Below are 12,576 nucleotides of genomic sequence, written 5' to 3'. Positions count from 1 at the left end.
AGGGAAGTAACTCACCTGACAAGACAATCCAGCATGTCCAGCAGGACAAACACAGTCCTCTACATACACAGCTCTGCCTAAACCTGTGGTGAAGTAAGGGAAGTAACTCACCTGACAAGACAATCCAGTATGTCCAGCAGGACAAACACAGCTCTACATAAAGCTGTGATGTAGCAAGGGAAGTAACTCACCTGACAAGACAATCCAGTATGTCCAGCAGGACAAACAATCCTCAACACACACAACTCTACCTAAACCTGTGGTGTAGCAAGGGAAGTAACTCACCTGACAAGACAAGCCAGTATGTCCAGCAGGACAAACACAGTCCTCTACATACACAGCTCTGCCTAAACCTGTATCCTGCTGTACTCCTGTGGTCAAGATTAAATCATTAACCCTGTAAAAATAAAAAATATATTTATCTTAAGTGATGAAGGTGGCTCCAAAATGGAAAGACAAACCAAATTTTATCTTTGACCTTTTTGGGTTTTTGTGGACCCCTTGTGAAATGACTTCTTATTTAAAAGGACCAGTGGGACCTTTAAAATGATCAAATCTGATCAGTTTTATATTTTGGTTTTTTGGTTTTGTCTTGTTTTTTTTGCCTAAAAATGACCTGTTGACATTGGCAATCGGCTTGAAACAGGATAAAAATGCTAGGCAAAGCCTCTTATTTTACCTGTACCTAAGCCTTGTACAAAAAATGTCAAGTCGTTGGTTTTCACATTTATTTTTTTTATGTTTTGTTATGTTAAGGCCTTGAAATGCGGCATGGGTTTTGCTCATTGTCGAGGGCCCTACAGTGATCTATAAATCTACGTCATTTAGATTCTGGTTCATAGTTGTCTCATTGTCAATCATACCATATTTCCTTATTTTAGATTATTCTAATAACAGTAGAGTGGGTGGCGCATATTCGCCATGGACACATTTTCGCCGTTTTGCTATTTTTCTGTAAAATTTGTGTGCCTTTACCCAGTTTTTGCCTAAATAGATGGTTACGGCTGTTTGTAATGTTCGAACAGTTGATATTCCTCTATATCCCATTTTCAAGGTTATTCGCACATATAAAGAAATACGCAGGTGTTTTTAAACAATTTGGGCTATTATGTAAGATTTATATTGCAATCATGCGCAGTCTTAAAGTAAATATTTGTGAGAAAAATCATATAGGAATGATCTCTCATTCTTATTCATGTAATTACAAACATTCGTTTTTATAATATACCAGGATAATGAGGATGGTCATATCATACATTGCGGCAAAAATGTGTCCCCCATGGTACACGAACAACTTGATTTCCTCTTGAGTTTGCGTTCATTTTTAGAACAATTAACCAATGTTTTGAAGATAATTCCTTCATCAAACATTTTTTTCATATAGTAAAATTTCTGAAACCTACATAAAAAGTTCCTAATATTCGAATGTAGGTCGAATGTAAGTGGAAATGAACGAATTTTGCGGCGAATATGGGTCACTCACTCTACCATACCTTGTTAGAGTCTGTCTGGCATCATACTGTGAGCGGATGAGAATGGACTCAACATTTTCTAGAACCATCATCAAGTCCTCCCTGGAGGCATATTCCCTTACTGGGGTATCTCCTCTCTTAGGCTGATCCTCCCTTGTCCACTCATTCTAAAATTATCAAATTATGTCTCTTATAAATATTATTACTAGATCCTCTATTAAACTTATAATTACATGCAGTAGAACTTTGTGCTCTGAAAATATTTAACTGCAAGTTAAGACTTCTTCCATGATTTTATCATTACAAAAATGCATCTGAATATCAAATTACAGTAGTAATTAAAACCCATAAATAAAAATTGAAAAGAAAGGAAAACGAGTTTTAACCTAAAGCAAAGATAACAGAATCTTTATTGCATTTATCTCATAAATCACATTTCTCCCTTCAATATGGAGCAAACACTCACACCTCACTGCAAGTTTAAGACCTCCATATCAGTTTTTAGTGGAATTCTATGATTTGAATGCAGTATTTCATGAAATCCCATTTTGTAATCATGTGGCTCTAAACAGTCAAATCTGACCTGAGACCTTAGGGATTTGGCTTGCTACATTGTGACCTGACGTCTCTTTTAAAAGAAACTGTGACCTATATATTTTATTGGGCTTAAGAACAATAAAATGCTTTGCTGAGCGCAGCCTGATACGACCGCAGAGGTCGAACCCTCAACAGTTGGGGCAAATTTGGACACAATATTCAAGCTTGATACTGTCTGAATTTGGATTGTGATCAAATTTTTGACATAATATAGGTTTCTGACACAAAATAAATGTGGTCAAAGATCTTATAAATCCATTGTGCAATACTGTGCAATTGAAGATTTCTTCTTGAAACTTTACAAAAATTCCAAATTTAAAAAATTTTGAAAAAAAATATGAATCCCTTAAAAAATTAAAGAAAAAAATTACCCCCCCCCCCCCAACTTTTTAAAACCCCCCTTGGAGCAATAACCCCAAAACTCAATCCCAGCCTTTCCTTTGTAGTATGGAATCTTGTAGTACAATTTCAGAGAGATCCATACACTTACACACAAGTTATTGTCTGGAAACTAGAAAAATGCTTGTTTTTGGCCCTTTTTTGGCCCCTAATTCCTACATGTTGGGGCAATTAAACCCAAACTCAATCCAGCCTTCTCTTTGTTATATGGAACCTTGTGGTACAATGTCAGAGAGATCCATACACTTACACACAAGTTATTGTCTGGAAACTAGAAAAATGCTTGTTTTTGGCCCTTTTTTGGCCCCTAATTCCTACATGTTTGGGGCAATTAACCCCAAACTCAATCCCAGCCTTCTCTTTGTTATATGGAACCTTGTGGTACAATGTCAGAGAGATCCATACACTAACATACAAGTTATTGTCTGGAAACTAGAAAAATGCTAGTTTTTGGCCCCTTTTTGGCCCTTAATTCCTAAACTGTTGGCCCCATAACCCCAAAAATGAATCCCAACCTTCTACTTGTGGTACAATTTCAGAGCAATCGAAATACTTATACACAAGTTATTATCCTGAAACTAGAAAAATGCTTGTTTTGGGCCCCCAATATCCTTAACGGTTGGGACCATCATCCCAAAAATCAATCCCAACCTTCCTTTTGTGGTATTGAACCTTCTTAAAAAAATAGAGATCCATTCACTTAAACTAGAGTTATTGTCCAGAAACCAATGTATCTTTGGACGACGACGCAGATGCAGACGCTGACGCAGACGATGACATCATACCATTATACGATCCAAAAAAAATTTTTGCAGTTGTATAAAAATGGGTTGGGGATGTCTGTTTTAATTTTCCTTAAAATTGACCTGGTGGCCTGAGGCAAATTTAAACATGACCTTTTGACCTTAGGTTGTACTCTATGGAGCCTCAAATCTTGTATTCATATCCATTGACCAATAAACACACTAATAAATGCAAATAATAATCATTGAATTATTTTTGAACTGAAGAAAACCTCAAAATGACTACTGTGGATTCATTTATTTTCGTGGGTACCAACTTTCGTGGATTAAGGAAAACTTATATGTTCGTGGATATTTAATTTTAAGGTTTTACCGAAGTCTGCATACAAGCTGATAGAAAATTTGTTTTTCGTTGAACATCTTATTTTAGTGGTTAACCTGTACCCACGAAATCCACAAAAGTTGGTATCCAACGAATAATAATGAATCCACATTATTTAAGGAGTTGTTCTATCTGTGAGAGGTTTAGTTACACAGTCCTCAATAAACACTTTTCACAGACTAAAATGGTTTTACTAGAAATGCACAGTGTTCTCTTATTGACAATCTAGACATCAATGTTCTACTGTACTTTGGGATATTCCTTTTCATGAGTGTTAAAAAAAAAACGTAAAAGATATCTTTGAAGGACAAGGCACTTTTTAGAAGCCCTTACACTTATGTATTAATTACCTTATGCAAAAATGTGTTGTAGACCGAGTCTTTCATAGAGATTCATATACAAGAACTATCAAAGACCCCCAGATAATTGACAGCCAAAAAAGACCTCAAAATATGCCTTATTATTCCTTAGGGCTATTACATTAAAATGTATGTGGGAGGGTAAGGAAGGCAAGTTTAATTATTGATTGTGGGTCATGGGTCTTTTTTCAGTATGCGTCTGTTACCATTATGCAAAATTATCTAAAAAACAGTTCTTGGTCGTAGGGATATTTTGAAAGGCCCTTCCTACCTTCCCACATACATTTTAATGGAATAGCCCTTTCCTTCAAACAGACGTTTCATTTCCGTCATTTCATCTCTTAAATTTTCTTTCTTTTTTGAAAATTTGAATAGTAAATTAATCAACCGTTCACCTTCTAACAAAAATACCTGTTGTTTTCATTTATTCATATGGTTTTGCACATGTACTGGCTTTATATAGGTTAATAACTTACCGGCAAAAATGCAACTGATACAGAGTTATCTCCTCTTGGACGGAATTGTGTAGAAGTTCTGTGGTACAAGGTAATACCATTTCCCTAAAAGAAAAAGTGACATGAAAATAAGAATATGTGTCCATAGAACACCATGATCTGCAGGCACGTTATAATTGGAAAGTCAGTGAACCTTGAAATCCGAGTCAAAACCCTTATGCATATACATATAAAAGTTCATTTTATAATACACTTCATTTGTTCATTATTTCATTTGTTAATTTTTTTTAAATTTTTTACCCATAAGTAATTCTAAGGGGAAAAAATGCAACTTCTGTTATCATCTGAGTCAAAACCTGAATTTGGCATTTTTTTTTTAAAACTTCACTTCATAATACATTTCATGTGTTCATTAATTCCATTTGCTAATTTTTTTTTAATTTTTTTTACCCATATGTCAATAGTTACAAAAAAAATAAACCTACCGTAATTATAACATCTGACTGCTGAGTTGGATACTGAGAACCAGCTATTTCATAGTACACATTGTATTGTAGCTTGCCACCATAACTTGTTAACTGTAAAAAAAAATATATGTAAGTTTTCTGAATTTTTTTAATTTTCCTATATCTATAACTACATTATACACTTTGTATTTTTGTTTTCCACCATAACTCATTGGCTGTAAAAATTTAAATAAACATCAGTGTTCTAAAAAAATTTATTAGTTTCCAGTACTTGCTATTTCATAATAATAGACATAGAAAAAAAGACTAACAACAATAAACAACAACACATGGTCTAAAGAGCCCAACTTAGTACATGCACAAAAATTGGTGCAGTTAAACCAGTTTTATAATATATTGAAACGATTTGTTGTTTACTGAAAATTCATTATTATTCATTGGATACTGATTTTTGTGGGATGATCATCAGTTTGCAAAGAATTCCGCTCAAACCGGTGCTAGGGGCAGTCTTAAACTGGCAGTGAGGTGAGAGTTTATTTGCTCCATGTCTAGGCCTCACTGTAACTTTTAGATGAAGAACGGCAATAAAAGTGGTGTTCCTTTGCCTTTTGTGTTTTTTGTTGTGCATTGCTTACATCCACTTTACTTGAACTTTGGTGGATATTTGTCTCACTGGCAATCATACCTCATCTCCTTATTTTCATATTGTATTGATTTTGTGTCATGGATGGATACCCCATACCCTTTCTTTTCTATTAATGTGTATAAGAAATTAAAAATTTAAATGTTCAACAATTACAAATTTTCTATAAGTATGTATGCAGATTTTAGAAAAACCAAAAAATCAAATATCTTCAAAAATACAATTCGTCTTCAATCCAAAAAAATTGGTACCCTGGAAAATAAAATAATTCAAAATAATTACCCTTTCACCCAGAAACTCGCTGGGAAGACTCCAGTAATAATACATATTGGGTGACAGTCGGTCAAATCTTGGCACCTGTGCACCCCTCAATGATGGCAGCTGCTGAACATAGGCTGTCTCAACTGTCCTTGATGCATTCGTGTCTAACAATTTCATATCACCAACTAGGTTTATCTGAAAGATACAAAACAAAATTGAAACTAATAGCCTTCCCATACTTTCAAGTATAACTCTTCTTGCATTTACTTCTTAATTATGTCAGAATCAATTAAATTGTGCTATTTAATATTTCATCTTCACATATGCATTTTTTTTTTGCCACCATTTCAATGATTTTCATATTTTGGTCGATGTTTTCATCATAATATGTGAAAATTCAATTTTGATAAGATTCTGAACGAATTATGTCACTGATATTTTTCTAATAAAAAAATTGGTGTATATAAATTATTCATAAAAACTAGTAGGATTACAGTAGCCTCTGACAGTAGAGAAATTATGTCATCTTTACTACACCACAGTTCATGTGTCATGTCATCCTTACTACACCACAGTTCATGTGTCATGTCATCCTTACTTCACCACAGTTCATGTGTCATGTCATCCTTACTACACTACAGTTCATGTGTCATTTCATCTTTACTACACTACAGTTCATGTGTTGTGTCTTTTTTACTACACTACAATTCATGTGTTGTGTCATTTAAACTACACTGCAGTTCATATGTTGTCATCTTTACTACACTACCAGGGCTCACACTACTTCAGAATCATAGGGACAAGTGACTTCTCTTTTTGAAATTGAGAGGGAGAAGTGGTGAGATTTGAAAGAGAAGTGCTTGTTCGCTCGCAGCGCTACAATGTTTGGTTTTTACTATAATACATTAAGGGCCATATGTATCTTAATTTTTTTATATTGTTGAATTTGTACCTGGGTATACAATTAAAGTAACTCTTCAAATTTAAAGTTGTTTAATTTTATCATATCTAGTTACACAATCATACGAGTCCTCTTTTCAGAAAAAACAATTAAATATCTGGCACTAATAATAAAGATTTTTTTTTATACCAAAAAGGAAAAGAAAGTTGTTATATCAATTAAAAAACGTTAAGCTTGGACATAATATAATTATATTAGTGTAATAGTCCCAGAGTTGAGCAACTTTAGCTTATAAATTGAAACAATGCATATACATGGAAATATATACATTAATCAAGAAGATCTAACCGCGTAATTTTTCCTTTTTGGATCAATTTTTGTCTGTTAGCAGTGCCATTCATGCGTCCGTAGTAATTATCGTAAAAATCTGGATTTCGGTCATAGCAGGTCCGTTTCCGATGAAATCCCAACTCTGATCCGTAATTGTACAATAATATGCCCAATAATTTAAATGGCGGACGAAGAAAAATTTACAAAAAATAAACGATGTTTGACACGCTATTTGGGAAGGAATATGACGTTTTTAATGAAATACAAGGATAACAAATTTACTTCAGACAAATTTCATCAACTTATTTTGCCGAAAGTTAGAATGATTTGATGTACCCTTTGAGTAACAAGTACCGGAAGTGGTAAAAAATTGTTTTTATGAAATAACATGCCACCAACTTTGAAATCAATGCTTTAACCTCTTTTCTGAAGAAAATAAATCGTCTATGCCTTGAATTTCTTTACTTTTAAATGAAAAATTGCTGTTTCATCGTATTGGTAAAAATTGAATATTGGTGATGATGAAAGCGACTGAAAACGAGTATCGTAAACCACAGGGCGACTTGTTTTCGCTTTTGAGGGTCGGGCGAAGGGAAGTGACGGACGGGAAAGCCACATCTTCTCCCTAGTCGCCTGGTAGTGTCATACTTTCTACACTACAGTTCATCTTGTGTCATCTATACTACATTACAATTCATGTGTCATATCATCTTTACTACACTACCATTTATGTGTATGTCATCAATACTACACTACACTTCATGTGGATTTTGCCATTTCCACTTGTTAACAATTAGAGTAGGTACAGAATGGGCAAAACTTCTCGAGAGTCCCCTGTGCCTAACCTTTAAATCAGAAATGCCTTTCAATTTTCTTTCCATCAGATTTACAAAGCAAAAATAATTAGATTTTAAATCGTTTTTTCAAAATAAATCCTTAAAGATTTCACACTGTTAAAAATTAAAAATTTCTAAAAATAAACTATACCTGTGCAATTTGTAAATTGCTGCTGTAACATTCGTTAGAGTGTCCAAAACAGAAACAACGAACACAGTCACCCGTGACAGAAGCTTCCACATTGAAATACGGCTGTTGGCAAAGCCCTGCTGGGTATCCTAATAATAAAACAAAAGACATTTTTCTTTGAGTTTTATTCCTTTAAGCTATATCCAGTAAAAATGATGACTTTTTGAAGATGATTGTTTAAAACTTTTCCTTGATAACTATTCTTTCCTATTCCAATCATATTCTTATACAATTTTTAAAAACTTACGCCTGAGTGAAATTTTGATAAAAATATTTTGAAATTCTTGCTTATTCTAATGTACTTTTCATACAAGTTAAGTTTCATTTCTTTCTTTTTTTACCATAAAACAAATAAAACATTAAAATAAAATATGTTAACTGACATATACAAATGTTTGTGCTTCAGGTAGAAATGGGAGAGTGTGCATTGGAAAAAAGTTGTAAAATACACAAAATGTATCATGAGGTATTGTCACACTTGGTGGATAATTATAGATTCCACCACTGTAACAAGTGTGTTACGATATTTCTCCACTTGAGATAGTTAAATTTTACTATTTAAAGCACGAGGCTTACCGAGCTTTTTAAATAATTAAAATTTAACTGTTGAGAGTGGAGAAATATCGTAATACACGAATTATTGTGTTGGAATCTGCTTCTCTGGTGATTTTTATCCTTCCTTTTCAAAGATTTGCAGAAAGTTGGGATCTTTATATGTGATGTCACCAGGTATGGTTGCCTTTCTTCGTGACGTCACAATAGGCAATTCAGAAGAAACAAAGAAAATTTGACGTCATAATTAAATTTCGACCAATCATTTGCTGAGAACTGATATTTCACTAGTGAGAACAATTTTTTTCACAATCGGTTGGGAAATGTGAAAATAATGAAAAATTTAGAGAATCATATTTCTCTCATTCTTAGCCAATTTAGACTTTCCCTGACTGGTTGAATATGTTTTTTTATAATCAACGTGTGATTTGTTTGATCCCAGTTCTTCATTGGTCAAAATTCAATTATGACACCAAATGTTCTTGCTTTCATTTGAAATACTATTTTGATATCATGAAAAAACTAGAGGCTCTAAAGAGCCTGTGTCGCTCACCTTGGTCTATGTGCATATTAAACAAAGGACACAGATGGATTCATGACAAAATTGTGTTTTGGTGATGGTGATGTGTTTGTAGATCTTACTTTACTGAACATTCTTGCTCCTTACCATTATCTCTATCTATAATGAACTTGGCCCAGTAGTTACAGTGGAAAATATTTTGTAAAAATTTACAAAATTTATGAAAATTGGTTAAAAAATTGACTATAAAGGGCAATAACTCCTTAAGGGGTCAATTGACAATTTTGGTCATGTTGACTTATTTGTAGATCTAACTTTGCTGTACATTATTGCTGTTTACAGTTTATCTCTATCTATAATATTCAAGATAATAACCAAAAGCTGCAAAAATTTCTTAAAATTACCAATTCAGGGGCAGCAACCCAACAACGTGTTGCCTGATTGGTCTGAAAATTTCAGGGCAGATAGATCTTGACCTAATGAACAATTTTATCCTCATCAGATTAGCTCTAAATGCTTTGGTTTCAGAGATATGAGCCAAAAACTGCATTTTACCCTATGTACTATTTTTTAGCCATGTCGGCCATCTTGGTTCGCGGGCGGGGTCATCGGACACATTTTTTAAACTAGATACCCTAATGATGATTGTGGACAAGTTTGGTTAAATTTGTCTTAGTAGTTTCAGAGGAGAAGATTTTTGTAAAAGATTACAAAAATTTACGAAAAATGGTTAAAAATTGACTATAAAGGGCAATAACTCCTTAAGGGGTCAACTGACCATTTTGGTTAAGTTGACTTATTTGTAGATCTTACTTTGCTGAACATTATTGCTGTTTACAGTTTATCTCTATCTATAATAATATTGAAGATAATAACCAAAAACGGCAAAATTTCCTTAAAATTACCAATTCGGGGGCAGCAACCCAACAACGGGTTGTCTGATTCATCTGAAAATTACAGGGCAGATAGATCTTGACCTAATAAACAATTTTACCTCAGTCAGATTTGCTCTAAATGCTTTGGTTTCAAAGATATAAGCCAAAATCTACATTTTACCCCTATGTTTTATTTTTAGCCATGGTGGCCATCTTGGTTGGTTGGCCGGGTCACCGGACACATTTTTGTAAACTAGATACCCCAATGACGATTGTGGCTAAGTTTGGTCAAATTTGGCCTAGTAGTTTCAGAGGAGAAACTTTTTGTAAAAGTTAACGACGACGGACGACGACGACGGACGCCAAGTGATGAGAAAAGCTCACTTAGCCTTTTGGGCCAGGTGAGCTAAAAAGTGACTGATGACGTCACTTACAAAGAAAGAACTTTTCACAGATCAGTGAATAAATTATGTCAAAAAATCATTAGAGAGACAGTTACCACCACCAAATCTTGTGCAATACAATATTTCTCCAATTTTGACAGGTAAATTAAATTTCATATCTAAAACTTGAGCCTAACAAGCATTTTAAATGTTCAAAATTTGAGTATTAAAATGCTCGGTCAGCCTCAACTTTTAAATATGAAAATTTTAATTTAACTGTCTGATGTGGAGAAATATAGTATCACACTTGATGCAGTGGTAGAATCCTTTCTGCGTCAATAATATTGACAGGATTGACAAGACTGGGTCACTTTATCCTTACATTCTGTATAAAGTACCTGTTAAATTTTCTGTAAAAAGAAGCAGACAAAATATCTTATTTATTTTCTCTTTATGTCATAGAATCATATAAAAGACATAAAAGTTCCAAAAGTCAGGATGCTGTATGTGGCAAAAAAATTGCTATATGTTGACAACAAACAAAATTTTAACAAATGCATAGTTTTCAATATATCAATGGTAGAAATTCTGACATGCAGTTTAATTTTGTATTCCTGTTTCACATGAGTGCTTAAATTTTTTGGATTCACTAGTATATTGATTTTTCATTTTCTGTTTTTGAGGACCTTGCCCTCATTTTACGTCCTATTTCTACCTTTTTTATAACTTCCATTTTCAAATGTATAAAATAAACATATTTTACATACTTCTGACGATAATAATAGCATCTGGTGTAGCAAAGATGGAACCTCGTGTGTTTATAGCTTCACATGTATATGCACCAGAATCTTCAACACGAGCATCAGTAATTGTCAGATTTCCTCGTCCACTCTTGCTGCTTGTGAATACACGGGCTCCGGTAGGGATATTACCCCAGTTCAATCTCCAGACAATTAATGGTGTAGGTGTACCCACAGCTTCACAAATAATGGTGAAGCTTCCCCCTAATTCTACATCTATCTTCGATACTGGTGGTAAATTGATGACGGGAGGAGCTAAAAATAAATCATACTTACAGATACTAGCACTTTTATAGATAATATTTTCCATATGTCAATTTTCTCTAAATGGTAAATGACAATAAAATTGTGTAAAGTCAAAGCAAACATCTTTTTTTTTTTAATAAATCAATCAATGAGTGAAAATAGTTCTGGAATCCCTCATTTTCCCTCTACCAAATAACTGCAAGATATATATATAATTAATCATTCACTGCGAGACTAACATTGCAATTTGGAATATGGACTATGAATATTTTTTATCAAGTCCTATTTGGTTTAACAATATGATTAGAATTTGTAATAAACCTGTTTTTTACCAACATTGGTTTAATCATGGTTTACAATATGTAAATGATGTAATAGATGAAAATGGATTTTTTATTTCATTAGAATTGTTACAGCAATGTTATGATATCAATGTAAATTTTTTGAATTACATGAGTGTTATTACAGCTATCAAAAAAGCAGCAAATAATTACAAAAAAGATTCATATAAGTTATGTTGTCCATTTATTCCAGCTTGCTTACAAGTCTTTTTTAAAAGTAGAAAAGGTTCTAAAGATATGTACAAAATACTCATTAGTAACAATGTGACCCCAACAGGACAACTGAAGTGGGGTGAAATATTAGGTGAAGATCTCATTTGGAAACATATATTCAAACTACCTTTTACAGTCACTGTCAATACTAAACTACAGTGGCTTCAGTACAGAATCAACCACAGAATTCTTGCCACAAATAAATTTTTATGTAAAATCAAACTTATTGATAACCCTTTATGTACTTTTTGTAAATTAGAAGATGAAACTGTTGAACATATTCTGTGGAATTGTGAGATTATCCAAATTTTTTTTCAAGATATTGATTATTGGTTTTTATCTGGTGGGGTAAGCCTGCCATTGAATAAGTTAAATTTTATTTTTGGAGATATATCAAAAGTTCGAAAAGGTGACCCATATAATTTGATTTTTCTATACATGAAACAATATATATACAACAGTAGATGTTTTTCAAAAGATCTTTCACTCAGTGCCATTAAAGAAAAGCTAAAATATATGTACAATTTAGAAAAAATAATGGCAGTCAAAAATAAGAGACAAGAGCACTTTGATACCATGTGGAATGCATTTAAAGAATTATTTTTATAATT

The 12,576-nt window shown here is 33.2% G+C and overlaps 1 protein-coding gene across 1 annotated transcript in view; it reads right to left on the bottom strand.

Moving 5' to 3' along the window:
• The window catches only part of LOC127720330 (basement membrane-specific heparan sulfate proteoglycan core protein-like), a 202,921-nt gene that overhangs the window by 97,804 nt on the left and 92,541 nt on the right, over positions 1–12,576 (bottom strand). The window contains exons 25-31 of the mRNA XM_052226900.1: positions 11,133–11,420; positions 7,997–8,124; positions 5,800–5,973; positions 4,893–4,985; positions 4,429–4,512; positions 1,494–1,639; positions 286–397 (exon numbers count right to left, since the gene is read on the bottom strand). Coding sequence (XP_052082860.1) covers positions 286–397; positions 1,494–1,639; positions 4,429–4,512; positions 4,893–4,985; positions 5,800–5,973; positions 7,997–8,124; positions 11,133–11,420 — 1,025 coding nt within the window. The remainder of the gene's footprint in view (positions 1–285; positions 398–1,493; positions 1,640–4,428; positions 4,513–4,892; positions 4,986–5,799; positions 5,974–7,996; positions 8,125–11,132; positions 11,421–12,576) is intronic.

This window comes from Mytilus californianus, unplaced genomic scaffold (assembly GCF_021869535.1).
Source record: "Mytilus californianus isolate M0D057914Y unplaced genomic scaffold, xbMytCali1.0.p SCAF_11, whole genome shotgun sequence".
Taxonomy (NCBI): Eukaryota; Metazoa; Mollusca; class Bivalvia; order Mytilida; family Mytilidae; genus Mytilus; species Mytilus californianus.
The sequence above is the reverse complement of the archived record's forward strand: the minus strand, read 5'-3'. Positions and strand labels throughout refer to the sequence as shown.